This window comes from Salmo trutta, chromosome 6, assembly GCF_901001165.1.
Source record: "Salmo trutta chromosome 6, fSalTru1.1, whole genome shotgun sequence".
Lineage (NCBI taxonomy): Eukaryota > Metazoa > Chordata > Actinopteri > Salmoniformes > Salmonidae > Salmo > Salmo trutta.
This window is the reverse complement of record NC_042962.1, coordinates 13,811,275-13,826,357: the sequence shown is the minus strand read 5'-3', so window position 1 is coordinate 13,826,357 and position 15,083 is coordinate 13,811,275. Positions and strand designations below refer to the sequence as shown.

General features: G+C 46.1%; 1 protein-coding gene across 2 annotated transcripts in view; it reads left to right on the top strand.

Annotated features, from left to right (window-relative positions):
• LOC115195479 (brother of CDO) overlaps nt 1–15,083 on the top strand; it is a 44,817-nt gene that overhangs the window by 24,686 nt on the left and 5,048 nt on the right. For both annotated transcript variants that reach the window (XM_029755363.1, XM_029755362.1), the window contains exons 2-7: nt 280–417; nt 856–1,137; nt 7,146–7,292; nt 12,923–13,066; nt 13,241–13,534; nt 14,261–14,805. In XM_029755363.1, the coding sequence (XP_029611223.1) occupies nt 297–417; nt 856–1,137; nt 7,146–7,292; nt 12,923–13,066; nt 13,241–13,534; nt 14,261–14,805 (1,533 nt within the window). In that variant the 5' untranslated portion in view covers nt 280–296. The remainder of the gene's footprint in view (nt 1–279; nt 418–855; nt 1,138–7,145; nt 7,293–12,922; nt 13,067–13,240; nt 13,535–14,260; nt 14,806–15,083) is intronic.

Genomic DNA, 15,083 nt, shown 5'->3' with positions numbered 1-15,083 from the left:
TTAAATCTGTGTATGACCGTCTGACCTCTCTCTCTCTTTCTCGCCCTCTCTCTCCTCTTTCTCCCTCTCCCTCTCTCTCTCACCCTCTCCCTCTCTCTCTCGCCCTCTCCCTCTCTCTCTCGCCCTCTCCCTCTCTCTCTCGCCCTCGCCCTCTCTCTCTCTCGCCCTCTCTCTCTCGCCCTCTCCCTCTCTCTCTCTCCCTCTCTCTCTCACCCTCTCGCCCTCTCTCTCTCCCTCTCTCTCTCCCTCTCTCTCTTGCCCTCTCCCTCTCTCCACCAGGGCATAGTGTATGGAAGATGTCTGGAACATTAGACTGGACTCCGTGGATGAAAAAGCGACGGGCACGAGTGCTGAGTGCTCTGAGTGCAGTGCTGCTGTGCTGCATACAGAGCGGCGCCACCGTCAGTGGTACCAGTGGTGAGTAGAGCACCGGTCGTGAGTAGAGCACCGGTCGTGAGTAGAGCACCGGTCGTGAGTAGAGCACCGGTCGTGAGTAGAGCACCGGTCGTGAGTAGAGCACCGGTCGTGAGTAGAGCACCGGTCGTGAGTAGAGCACCGGTCGTGAGTAGAGCACCGGTCGTGAGTAGAGCACCGGTCGTGAGTAGAGCACCGGTCGTGAGTAGAGCACCGGTCGTGAGTAGAGCACCGGTCATGAGTAGAGCACCGGTCATGACTCATGTCACAACATCTCAACAGTGAAACAGGGACAGTTAGAGAGATACTAACATCAGAAGTAAGGATGCAATCCCATGTAGGTAGATGGAGAATAGGATAACTTCACACAGTTTAAATAGGTGTACGGCAGTGTCTCTCATCCTCTCTCATCCCTCATCCTCTCTCATCCCTTTCTATCAGATGAAGTACCAGTGTTCACAGAGGAGCCTCTGTCGGTGGTCCAGAAGCTAGGGGGAAGAGTGATTCTGAGGTGCAGCACCCAACCCCCCTCAGCCAACATCAGCTGGTGGCTAAACGGGCGCGAGCTGGTTGCCGGGGCTGTTGAGGACCTGGGGGTGGTACTGGAGCCTGGCACGCTGCTCATCCCAGCCCTCACCAACCTCACCCTGGGCAGGTACCAGTGTGTGGCCAGCACCAACGCAGGGGCCCTGGCCAGTGTGTCTGCCAACGTCACCGCTGCCAGTGAGTTGTTGTTCATGCATTTAAGGTTTATATAACATCCAAACACATTGACACAGAAATAAAGCATCACCACAGTGTGAGTATTTGTGCTCATTTCCAACTCTCCCTTCATTGGCTTTAAGTATATATACAAATCCTTATGCCAAGTTATTGGAATGTGGGAAAAACACTGTTAACTCAAAGTATCCGACTGAGCATACTATTGTACAAAAAACGGTCGTAAAAAACACAATCTGTTTTTAAAGTGGAGCTGTTGGTTAACCAGTAGGCTGTTGGCGAGGGCAGAGTAGAGGACTGTAGTGTAACGGGACTCCATCGTGTGGATGCTAAATAGACTGCTAGAGAAGTGAACCAAACAGCTACCCGGACTATCTGCATTGACCCCCCTTTGCTCTGCTACAGTTTATTATTTCTCACTTTACCCCGACCTATATGTACATATCTACCTCAATTACCTCGTACCCCTGCGCATATATATCCACGATATCGTTACTCATTGTGGATTTATTCCTGGTGTTATAATTGTTCTATTATTTCTCTGTGCATTATTGTGAAGGGCCCGTAAGTGAACATTTCACTGTTGGTCTACACCTGTTGTTCACGGCGCATGTGATGGAGTAGTGAATAATAATGGTGTGTAGTGGTAGTGTGTATCACTCTCGGTGACAGAGAGGGGCTGAGAGGGGGTCTGCCTGGAGAATGTGACCCTGAAGCCTGGTGGTGCTGCCTGGCCAGGGGAGAGGACTGGGGTTGCTGTGAATGGGGCCCTGCCAGGGGACCATGCGGTCACTCTCAGCTCTTCTCCCCATGACACCACATTCCTGTGATGCAGGAGTTATGGTCCTGTAATTGGGGAGAGGGCTGCTTTTCTTGTGAGGGGAAGATAAGGATGTGTGTGTGTGTGTGTGTGTGTGAGAGAGAGAGAGAGAGAGAGAGAGACAAAAACAAGTCACAACTCCTGCAGCTGTCACACGCTGGGTCTATACATAGTCAATGGTAGGCTTTGAGGGGACTCCTATGGTAGGTACATCTATAGCTCATCTCTTGGCAGTAGTACTGTAGACTACTTTATCACTGACCTCATGCTATAAATGGAAGGGAAGTATTGTGGAAAACTACCAAAAACAGGTAGTAGGTAGGTAGAGAGAGAGAGAGAGAATGTTTAATGAGGTTGTCTTAGGCCTGTGTGAGTGTGTGACTTTGTGTGTAGTTTTTAGAGAGTGTAGTGTAGTGCTTTCATATAGTGTGTGACTGTGTGTGTAGTTTTTAGAGAGTGTAGTGTAGTGTAGTGTTTTCATATAGTGTGTGACTGTGTGTAGTTTTTAGATAGTGTAGTGTAGTGTTTTCATATAGTGTGTGACTGTGTGTGTAGTTTTTAGAGAGTGTAGTGTAGTGTTTTCATATAGTGTGTGACTGTGTGTAGTTTTTAGAGAGTGTAGTGTAGTGTTTTCATATAGTGTGTGACTGTGTGTGTAGTTTTTAGAGAGTGTAGTGTAGTGTTTTCATATAGTGTGTGACTGTGTGTGTAGTTTTTAGAGAGTGTAGTGTAGTGTTTTCATATAGTGTGTGACTGTGTGTGTAGTTTTTAGAGAGTGTAGTGTAGTGTAGTGTTTTCATATAGTGTGTGACTATGTGTGTAGTTTTTAGAGAGTGTAGTGTAGTGTTTTCATATAGTGTGTGACTGTGTGTAGTTTTTAGAGAGTGTAGTGTAGTGTTTTCATATAGTGTGTGACTGTGTGTGTAGTTTTTAGAGAGTGTAGTGTAGTGTTTTCATATAGTGTGTGACTGTGTGTGTAGTTTTTAGAGAGTGTAGTGTAGTGTTTTCATATAGTGTGTGACTGTGTGTGTAGTTTTTAGAGAGTGTAGTGTAGTGTTTTCATATAGTGTGTGACTGTGTGTGTAGTTTTTAGAGAGTGTAGTGTAGTGTTTTCATATAGTGTGTGAGCTGAGTTGAGAAACAGAAGGTGTTTTTAGGCCAGTTGAGACAGGGTCCCCTCACAAGATGAGAGGTGATGTCACAGTCTCCAGTCTCCCTCTCTCTCTACCCCCTCACATTCTTTCTCTCTCTGTCTTTTATTGTCATTCTCTCTTCACCCTCTCATTCTCTCTCTCTCCTCTCTTTCCCTCTGTTACTTTCTTTTCTCTCTCATTCCTGCATTAGTCAGTAGGTGTTGGTGTTTGTGTGTAACTTCCTGCTCAAACTTCCTCCACGCAGCATTAGATGTAATTGATAAATATACACTGAGTGTACAAAACATTATGAACATGACATAGACTGACCAGGCTCTTTCCATGACATACACTGACCAGGTGAATTCACACTTACATACACCTGAACTAAGTGAACACACTTAACCCAAACAAGTACTAAGTCATGTTTTGCAGAGGGGGTCAAATACTTATTTCCCTCATTAAAATGCAAATCAACTTATAACATTTTTGACATGCGTTTTTCTGGATTTTTTTGTTGTTATTCTGTCTCTCACTGTTCAAATAAACCTACCATTAAAATTATAGACTGATAATTTCAGTGGGCAAACGTACAAAATCAGCAGGGGATCAAATACTTTTTTCCCTCACTGTACTCCATACACCATACACACATACACACACACACACACACACACACACACACACACACACACACACACACACACACACACACACACACACACACACACACACACACACACACACACACACTCCATACACACATACTCCATACACCATACACACATACTCCACACACACACACACACACACACACACACACACACACACACACACACACACACACACACACACGTACACCATACACACACACTCCATACAAACATACTCCATACACACACGCACACATACTCCATACACACACACACACACATACACACATACACCATACACATACTCCATACACACATACACAATGCTCTGAAGGTACTGAGCACCAACACTTGTTATTCAAAAACAGTTGTTCTACAGTTATTCCTATATAGTTGTTCTACAGTTATTCCTATATAGTTGTTCTACAGTTATTCCTATATAGTTGTTCTACAGTTATTCCTATGTAGTTGTTCTACAGTTATTCCTATGTAGTTGTTCTACAGTTATTCCTATATAGTGGTTCTACAGTTATTCCTATTTAGTGGTTCTACAGTTATTCCTATTTAGTGGTTCTACAGTTGTTCCTATATAGTTGTTCTACAGTTATTCCTATATAGTTGTTCTACAGTTATTCCTATATAGTGGTTCTACAGTTATTCCTATTTAGTGGTTCTACAGTTATTCCTATTTAGTGGTTCTACAGTTGTTCCTATTTAGTGGTTCTACAGTTATTCCTATTTAGTGGTTCTACAGTTGTTCCTATATAGTTGTTCTACAGATATTCATACTATGTCACTTATACACTCTTTGTCTGTTTGTCTTTGTCTTCTTTCTTTCTGTCTCTCACCTGAGAGACACACATACAGGGCAGTTCAGTGGAAGAATGCAGGGATAGAGGTGTGGGGAGGAGGGGGTTAAAGGTATAGTTGGAGGAATTTAGTAGAGCCTGGGGGAGGAGGAGGGGGGAGTCTGGGGGTAGCTGTAAAAACAGGGCCTGATTGATTTAGCAAATGGAGCATCACAGTCTATCTTTGAGACTCTACCCCTGTCCAGACACACACAGAGACACAGACACACAGAGACACAGATACAGAGACACAGACATACAGAGACACAGACATACAGAGACACAGACATACAGAGACACAGACATACAGGGACACAGACATACAGAGACACAGACATACAGAGACACAGACATACAGGGACACAGACATACAGAGACACAGACATACAGGGACACAGACATACAGAGACACAGACATACAGAGACACAGACATACAGGGACACAGACATACAGGGACACAGATACACAGAGACACAGACATACAGAGACACAGACATACAGGGACACAGACATACAGAGACACAGACATACAGGGACACAGATACACAGAGACACAGACATACAGGGACACAGACATACAGGGACACAGACATACAGGGACACAGACATACAGGGACACAGACATACAGAGACACAGACATACAGGGACACAGACATACAGGGACACAGACACACAACTCAGCATGACAGGTCCTGTGCGTCTCATCTCTCTTGGAATAGGGGTCGGAAGGGGGTCGGATGGAGGTGGGTGGGGCGTGGGAGGGGGGCACCTGTCAAGGCCAACCCCTGTAGCTCCCCTCTCCTTTTAAAAATCCCCCAGAAAGCCACAAACACACACACTGCCTGCACGGGAAATAGATCAGATATGAAAAAACATCATGCATTTTCAGTCACCCACAGTAAAGGTGTATGCTCAGCATCTAAAGTGAATCACTATTGTGTTTATATCAGTAGATGCCTTAACTCTGGCCTTAACTAAGCTGTGTTCATCTACATTGAAGTGTAAACAACCATATCTGGTTGTCTAGTCGGTTCACTGTGTATGAGTTGCTTGGTTACTGCTGTTTTGACAAAGAGTTGAGCGGTCCAAGAATAACTAGCTGTGCACCTCTGAAAATAATGGAGCGCCGCCATCTTTATGAAACAGAATAAATCAACGGAGACTGGTTGACATTTAATTAGGTGAGGGAGTTGTATTTTTGTTTCATTTCACCGCTGGACTCCCTGCCTCCAGCATACACTACAGCTCTGATCATTGTTGTTGAATGTTCCCCCTTCCCTCTTTCCACTTCTCTATTAAACTGTTTTCTTCCTCTCTTTTCCTCCTTCTCTCTCTCTCCCTCAACACTTAAATATCCTGTATTCTACTCCCCCACTCTGACATCAGCGTTCTAAAGTCTAGCGGTGCTATTTCCTCCCAATCCAAACGGGTTGTTCTTTCCCTGAAACTCTAGAGGCAGGCACCGCTCACCTCTGACCCCTGGTCCAGCCCCTGCGGCCCCCTCTGAGGGGGGTGAGGGGTTACAGGTCAGCCCAGTGTCTGTGCTGTGCAGACTGTGTGTCTGCAGGACAGAGTGGGAGCACAAGGACCTCCAGTAATCCTTCTCCAGTTTCCCACAGTAACCAACCACTAACCAGTCAGGCCCCCAGTCTCTGTCCCACAGTAACCAATCACTAACCAGGCAGGCCCTCAGTCTCTGTCCCACAGTAACCAACCACTAACCAGGCAGGCCCTCAGTCTCTGTCCCACAGTAACCAACCACTAACCAGTCAGGCCCTCAGTCTCTGTCCCACAGTAACCAACCACTAACCAGTCAGGCCCTCAGTCTCTGTCCCACAGTAACCAACCACTAACCAGTCAGGCCCTCAGTCTCTGTCCCACAGTAACCAACCACTAACCAGTCAGGCCCTCAGTCTCTGTCCCACAGTAACCAACCACTAACCAGTCAGGCCCTCAGTCTCTGTCCCACAGTAACCAACCACTAACCAGTCAGGTCCTCAGTCTCTGTCCCACAGTAACCAACCACTAACCAGGCAGGTCCTCAGTCTCTGTCCCACAGTAACCAACCACTAACCAGGCAGGTCCTCAGTCTCTGTCCCACAGTAACCAACCACTAACCAGGCAGGCCCTCAGTCTCTGTCCCACAGTCAGCCCCCTGCTCAGCTCTGCTCTGACACACACACATGCTCTATTCATAGAAGTAGAATTAATCAAACAGTCTAGAATGGTACAGCCCAATATGGCCGCTGGACTGGTCCATTTGCACTGTTATAGAATATTGCCTTGAATTGGAATGCCCATTTTAGATAGTTCCCATCTTCCCATTTTATAGTTATTGTGTTGTCATCCTGCTCCAGATTGATGGACTACAGACTGGAACACTTACACAGGCTGGCTGGGTTGAGGAAGCAAATGTGTGTATATTCCGCAATTGTGTTTATGGGAGAGCTTCTGTGGTGCTCCGACAGGGTAGGCTCCATGGTGAGACATGTTTATGTGTATCTGTGTGTGTTAGTGTCTCTCCTGACCTCTTTCTTGTCCTCCCTGTATCTCAGAGTTGCGTGACTTTGAACAAGACGACCAGCAGGACATTGAGGTGGATGAGGGGAACACGGCTGTGATCGTATGTCACCTCCCTGAGAGCCAGCCTAAGGCCCAGGTCCGCTACAGTGTCAAACAGGAGTGGCTCGAGACCTCCAAGGGTATGGATCCATCATTCCGTTACAGGCCTATTCTCTTTCCCTGTCTAGTTTGCATTCTATCCCCCTCTCACTTCCTCCCTCAAGCAATCTCTCTCCTCGTACTCTACTGTAATTCATACTTTTTCTCTCTCTTTGGCATTCTCTCTCTCTTTCGCTCCCCCTCTCTTTATCTCTCTCTTTGTCCCCTCTCATTAGTATTTTCCCTCTCTCTCTCTTTCACTATATCTTTCCCTGGATTACTGGAATGCTGTATCTATCCTAGCTATCTGGCCCATCATTAAACTGCAGATAAGGCAATTATCTGGGTAATGTTGAAACATGGGAATACTCTTGTTTATTTTGCAACCATTTATTTCTTGAGTTATTTGAGAGAAAAAGGCCCTCTCTGTGGCTGATATGTAGATGGCTGGGAGCCTCAGGAGGGGATGTGTGGCTTACAGAGAGAGAGGGAAAGGAAAACCACTTTGAGGAGAGTTCACTGGCTGTCTCTCCGTGAGGCTCCAGGACACCACCGTGTGGCTGGTGCTGACAGTGCACTCTGTTGTTGAAAGACTGCTGTAGGCCTAAATCAAATCAAATCACATTTTATTGGTCGCATACACATATTTAGCAGATGTTATTGCGGGTGTAGCAAAATGCTTGTGTTCCTAGCTCCAACAGTGTAGTAGTATCTAACAATACACAACAATACACAAATCAAAAAGTAAAAGAATGGAATTAAGAAATATAGAAATATTAGTATGAGCAATGTTGGAGTCCGGAGTGTAAATAAATACATATAGGGTACCAGTCAAAAGTTTGGACACCTACTCATTCAAGGATTTTATTTATTTTCATTATTTTAAACATTGTATAATAATAGCGAAGACATCAAAACTGAAATAACACATATGGAATCATGTCGTAACCAAAAAAGTGTTAAACAAAGTAGCCACCCTTTGCCTTGATGACAGCTTTGTACACTCTTGGCATTCTCTCAACCAGCTTCATGAGTCACCTGGAATGCATTTCAATTAACAGGTGTGCCTTGTTAAAAGGTCATTTGTGAAATTTATTTCATTATTAATGTGTTTGAGCCAATCAGTTGTGTTGTGTGACAAGGTAGGGGTGGTATACAGAAGATAGCCCTATTTGGTAAAAGACCAAGTCCATATTATGGCAAGAACAGCTCAAATAAGCAAAGAGAAAAGACAGTCCATCATTAATTTAATACATGAAGGTCAGTCAATACAGAAGATTTCATGTACTTTGAAAGTTTCTTCAAGTGCCGTCTCAAAAATCATCAAGTGCTATGATGAAACTGGCTCTCATGAAGACCACCACAGGAATGGAAGACCCAGAGTTACCTCTGCTGCAGAGGATAAATTCATTAGAGTTACCAGCCTCAGAAATTGCAGCCCAAATAAATTCTTCACAGAGTTCAAGCAACAGACACATCTCAACATCAACTGTTCAGAGGAGACTGCGTGAATCAGGCCTTCATGGTCGAATTGCTGCAAAGAAACCACTACTAAAGGACACCAATAAGAAGAAGAGACTTGCTTGGGCCAAGAAACATGAGCAATGGACATTAGACCGGTGGAAATCTGTCCTTTGGTCTGATGAGTCCAAATTTGAGATTTTTGGTTCCAACCGCCGTGTCTTTGTGAGATGCAGAGTAGGTGAACGGATGATCTCCGCATGTGTGGTTTCCACCATGAAGCATGGAGGAGGAGGTGTGATGGTGCTTTGCTGGTGACACTGTCTGTGATTTATTTAGAATTCAAGACATACTTAACCAGCATGGCTACCACAGCATTCTGCAGCGATACACCATCTGGTTTGCGCTTAGTGGGACTATCATTTGTTTTTCAACAGGACAATGACCCAACAGAACTCCAGGCTGTGTAAGGGCTATTTGACCAAGGAGAGTGATGGAGTGCTGCATCAGATGACCTGGCCTCCATAATCACCCGACCTCAACCCAATTGAGATGGTTTGGGATGAGTCGGACCGCAGAGTGAAGGAAAAGCAGCCAACAAGTGCTCAGCATGTGGGAACTCCTTCAAGACTGTTGGAAAAGCCAAGAGTGTGCAAAGCTGTCATCAAGGCAAAGGGTGGCAATTTGAAGAATCTCAAATATAAAATATATTTTGATTTGTTAAACACTTTTTTGGTTACTACATGATTCCTTATGTGTTATTTCATAGTTTTTATGTCTTCACTATTATTCTACAATGTAGAAAATAGTAACAATAAAGAAAAACCCTTGAATGAGCAGGTGTTCTAAAACTTTTGACCAGTAGTGTGTGTGTGTATATATATATATATATATATATATATCTATATATATATATATATATCTATATATATATATATATATATATATACATATGGAAACCTCTTCAACTTAGTGGATTCGGCTATTTCAGCCACACCCGTTGCTGACAGGTGTATAAAGTTGAACACACTGCCATGCAATTTCCATAGACCATCATTGACAGTAGAATGGCCCGTACTGAAGAGCTCAGTGACTTTCAACGTGGCACCGTCATAGGATGTCACCTATCCAACAAGTCAGTTCGTCAAATTTCTGCCCTGCTAGAGCTGCCCCGGTCAACTGTAAGTGATGTTATTGTGAAGGGGAAATGTCTAGGAGTAACAACAGCTCAGCCGTGAAGTGGTAGGCCACACAAGCTTACAAAACAGGACCGCCGCGTGCTGAAGCACCTAGCGTGCAAAAATCGTCTGTCCTCGGTTGCAACACTCACTACGAGTTCCAAACTGCCTCTGGAAGCACGTCAGCACAATAACTGTTCGTCGGGAGCTTCATGAAATGGGTTTCCATGGCCGAGTAGCTGCACACAAGCCTAAGATCACCATGAGCAATGCCAAGTGTCGGCTGGAGTGGTGTAAAGCTCACCGTCATTGGACTCTGTAGCAGTGGAAACGCGTTTTCTGGAGTGACGAATCACACTTCACCATCTGGCAGTCAGATGGACGAATCTGGGTTTGGCGGATGCCAGGAGAACGCTACCTGACCCAATGCGTAGTGCCAACTGTAAAGTTTGGTGGAGGAGGAATAATGGTATGGGGTTGGTTTTCATGGTATGGGCTAGGCCCCTTAGTTCCAGTAAAGGGAAATGTTAACGCTACAGCATACAATGACATTCTAGATGATTCTGTGCTTCCAACTTAGTGCCCCCGTGCACAAAGCGAGGTCCATAAAGAAATGGTTTGTCGAGATCGGTGTGGAAGAACTTGACTGGCCTGCACTGAGCCCTAACCTCAACCCCATCGAAAACCTTTGGGATGAATTGGAATGCCGACTGCGAGCCAGGCCTAATCACCCAACATCAGTGCCCGATCTCACTGATGCTCGTGGCTGAATGGAAGCAAGACCCTGTTCCAACATCTAGTGGAAAGCCTTCCCAGAAGAGTGGAGGCTGTTATAGCAGCAAAGGGGGGGACCAACTCCATATTAATGCCCATGATTTTAGAATGAGATGTTCGACGAGCAGGTGTCCACATACTTTTGGTCATGTAGTGTATATATGTTATGGGATGAATAGACATTGTGGACAGTATGTGGATAGAATATGTAGTATACCTGAAGATTATGTAGGATAGAATAGTATATGTACAGCAATAGTTGAATAGGATGGCCTTGACTAGAATATAGTATATACATATGAAATGGGTAAAATAGTATGTAAACATTATTAAAGTGACCAGTGATTCCATGTCTATGTACATAGGGCAGCAGCATCTAAGGTGCAGGAATGAGTAACTGGGTGGTACCAGGCTAGTGACAGTGACTAAGTTCAGGGCAGGGTACTGGGTGGAGGCCTGATAGTGACAGTGACTAAGTTCAGGGCTGGGTACTGGGTGGAGGTCTGATAGTGACAGTGACTAAGTTCAGGGCAGGGTACTGGGTGGAGGCCGGTTAGTGACAGTGACTAAGTTCAGGGCCGGGTACTGGGTGGAGGCCGGTTAGTGACAGTGACTAAGTTCAGGGCAGGGTACTGGGTGGAGGCCGGATAGTGACAGTGACTAAGTTCAGGGCAGGGTACTGGGTGGAGGCCGGATAGTGACAGTGACTAAGTTCAGGGCTGGGTACTGGGTGGAGGCCTGATAGTGACAGTGACTAAGTTCAGAGCAGGGTACTGGGTGGAGTCCGGCTAGTGACAGTGACTAAGTTCAGGGCTGGGTACTGTGGAGGCCGGATAGTGACAGTGACTAAGTTCAGGGCCGGGTACTGGGTGGAGGCCGGATAGTGACAGTGACTAAGTTCAGGGCCGGGTACTGGGTGGAGGCCGGATAGTGACAGTGACTAAGTTCAGGGCAGGGTACTGGGTGGAGGCCGGATAGTGACAGTGACTAAGTTCAGGGCAGGGTACTGGGTGGAGGCCGGATAGTGACAGTGACTAAGTTCAGGGCAGGGTACTGGGTGGAGGCCGGATAGTGACAGTGACTAAGTTCAGGGCAGGGTACTGGGTGGAGGCCGGATAGTGACAGTGACTAAGTTCAGGGCAGGGTACTGGGTGGAGGCCGGATAGTGACAGTGACTAAGTTCAGGGCAGGGTACTGGGTGGAGGCCGGATAGTGACAGTGACTAAGTTCAGGGCCGGGTACTGGGTGGAGGCCGGATAGTGACAGTGACTAAGTTCAGGGCAGGGTACTGGGTGGAGGCCGGATAGTAATGGCTATTTAACAGTCTGATGGCCTTGAGATAGAAGCTGTTTTTCAGTCTCTTGGTCCCGGCTTTGATGGTTAAACCTGCTCAGGTTACTCAAGTTACTTTTATTCTTAATAAGAATATAATATGTTTCTAAACACTTCTACATTAATGTGTATGCTACCATGGTTACGGATAATGAATCGTGAATAATGATGAGTGAGAAAGTTACAGACGCACAAATATCATACCCCCAAGACATGCTAACCTCTCACTATTACAATAACAGGGGAGGTTAGCATTTTTGGAAGGGGTATGACAACTCATTATTATTCACAATTCATTCAGGATTATCCATAATCATGGTAGCATCCACATTAATGTAGAAGTGTTTACCTATCCTATTCTTATTTACAATAAAAGTGACTCCAAAATAACCCAATACATTATTTACCATTCATTTCTATTGGGCACAAAATAATCTGAAACACAACCAAAACAAACAGAAAATGCATCCAACAAATGTGTAGTCACAAGCTTGATGCAGTCATCACACGCTATGCATATGGGACCAAATACTAAACTTTATTCTTTTTTTTGAATTTGTCCCAATACTTTTGGTCGCCTAAAATGGGGGGACTATGTAGAAAAAATGCTGCATTTTCTAAACCGTTCACCTGATATGGATGAAAATACCCCCATATTAAAGCTGACAGTCGGCACTTTAACCTCATAGTCATTGTATAATTTCAAATCCAAAGTGCTGGAGTACAGAGCCAAAACAACAAAAAATGGGTCACTGTCCCAATACTTTTGGAGCTTACTGTATATGGCTTGCCCTGTCTATGCCCAAGGATTACAGTGACAGAATTGTCTCTCGGATCAGTTGTAATTGTGTTGGCCTACCACTATCCAGTACCTACCCAGTGTAGCCTCAATGTTTAAAAAACTCCCTCTGTCTGTCTGTGAACAGGGAACTACCTGATCATGCCATCAGGGAACCTGCAGATAGCCAACGCCACTCTGGACGACGAGGGGCCTTACAAGTGTGCTGCTTACAACCCTGTCACACAGGAAGTCAAGACATCCACCTCCACTGACCGCCTGCGCATACGCCGTGAGTCACCATGACCAAACACGACCAAACATGACCAAACCTTCATTATGATCATGACAAAGTGATGTGATTTGTAACATTGAAATACCTCTTAATAAGATTAGAACAAGGCCAGTCAGACTTCATTGATAAACAACCCATCCCTCCCCCCTCCCTCTCCTCCCCCCCCTCTAGGTTCAACATCAGAGGCGGCCCATATCATCTACCCCCCAGTGTCTCGCTCCATCATGGTCACTAAGGGACAGCGTCTGGTTCTGGAGTGTGTGGCCAGTGGCATTCCCACCCCGCAGGTCACATGGGCCAAGGACGGCCAGGACCTGCGTTTCCATAACAACACGCGCTTTCTGCTCAGCAACCTGCTGATTGACTCGGCGGGCGAGGGCGACTCTGGGACGTATGCGTGTCACGCTGACAACGGCATCGGATCGGAGAGCGCCGCTACAGTGCTGTATGACGTGCTGGTGTTCGGTGAGTTGGGCCGAACTTTGGGTTCAGTAGGATGATACTAAGATGAGGTGTTATGGAGGTTTGCAGGTTCCTGTTCCTCTGAAGGCCCTGTGTGATGACACATATTACACGTTGTAAAAGGGTCTGAAACAGAGTTACTGCAGCAGTGAGGTGGGGTTAACGTGGCTTTATGGAGTCACTCCATTCAACGGGGTTTCCGTAAGGAGAGACTTGATGATTAGACTGACTCCCGTTTGGCAAAGCGAGAGAATAGTGGGCGCTGTGTGTGTGTGAGCTTGGCAGAGCGTTGTTGGGAGACATAAAAGTGAAGGGTTGTGTTATTTAGAGTGTGTGTGGAGGCAGAGCTCTCATAGCAGGACTGGATGAATATTTTTACAGTGATTCACTGTGAGTTTGGGTTGTGTGCTCGTCTCGTAGCAGCTGGCACTAATTAAAGTGTGAGGGCTGCTGAAGGGATAATGAATTCTGCCTCTTCATGACCAGCCAACCATCAACTGACTGGCTTGGCCTGTCTCTGCACGGCACTGACTCACACACACACACACACACACACACACACACACACACACACCATACAGACATACTTAATTAAGACTTAATCAAACTCACTCCCACACAACCATACAGACACTCACAATCAGCCATTATTCAAGCATATATGCTAGACATTACCTTACATTATACTCACAACACACAAACTAACCATCTCTCTCTCTGTCTCTGTAGAGCCTCCCCAGGTGACCGTAGAGGTCCAGCAACAGGAGGTGATGTGGGGGGAGAACGTACGCTTCAGCTGCCAGGCCAGGGGTAAACCCACCCCCTCTGTCGTATGGCTCCACAACGCCCGCCCCCTGGCCACGTCGCCACGCCACCGCCTGTCTGCCCGCGTGCTGCGTGTCATCAACGTGGGCCCACAGGACGATGGCCTGTACCAGTGCATGGCTGAGAACGGCGTGGGCAGCTCGCAGGCCGCTGCCAGACTGGTCACCTTGCCAACCAGTAACCCGTCGCGGTCAGGGAAGCTGCCGTCCAACCTGCGTCCCCTGAGCCCAGACAAGGTGCTGTGGGAGCAGGTGCCAGTGAAGCCCGGGGCCACGGGTAGCGTGCTGACCCTGGACTGCTCTGGGCTAACTGGGCAGATCTCTGTGGCAGAGGCCCCTGTCATTCTCAGCCAGCCCAGGACCGTCAAGGCCGACTTCTATGATCTGACCTGGAAACCTCGCCACGATGGAGGTTCTGCTGTGGTGGAGTACATCGTCAAGTACAGAAAGGTAAAGGCTAGTTATGAACCCACATGTACTAATACACACACTGTTATGCTTATTCAGTGTAGATTTATATTTGTCTACAACTACATTTTAAGTTCAAGTTTTGTCGTCACATCCATAAGTACAGTGAAATGGTTAACTCGCATGCTCTACCCAACAGTGCAGTAATCAATATTTAAATAGTACAACTAATAAAAATGAAAGAAAATTAAATAGATATTATAAAGTTGCCTACAACGACATATCTTTACATGTCCTCACAAACGAACTGATGCCTCCTC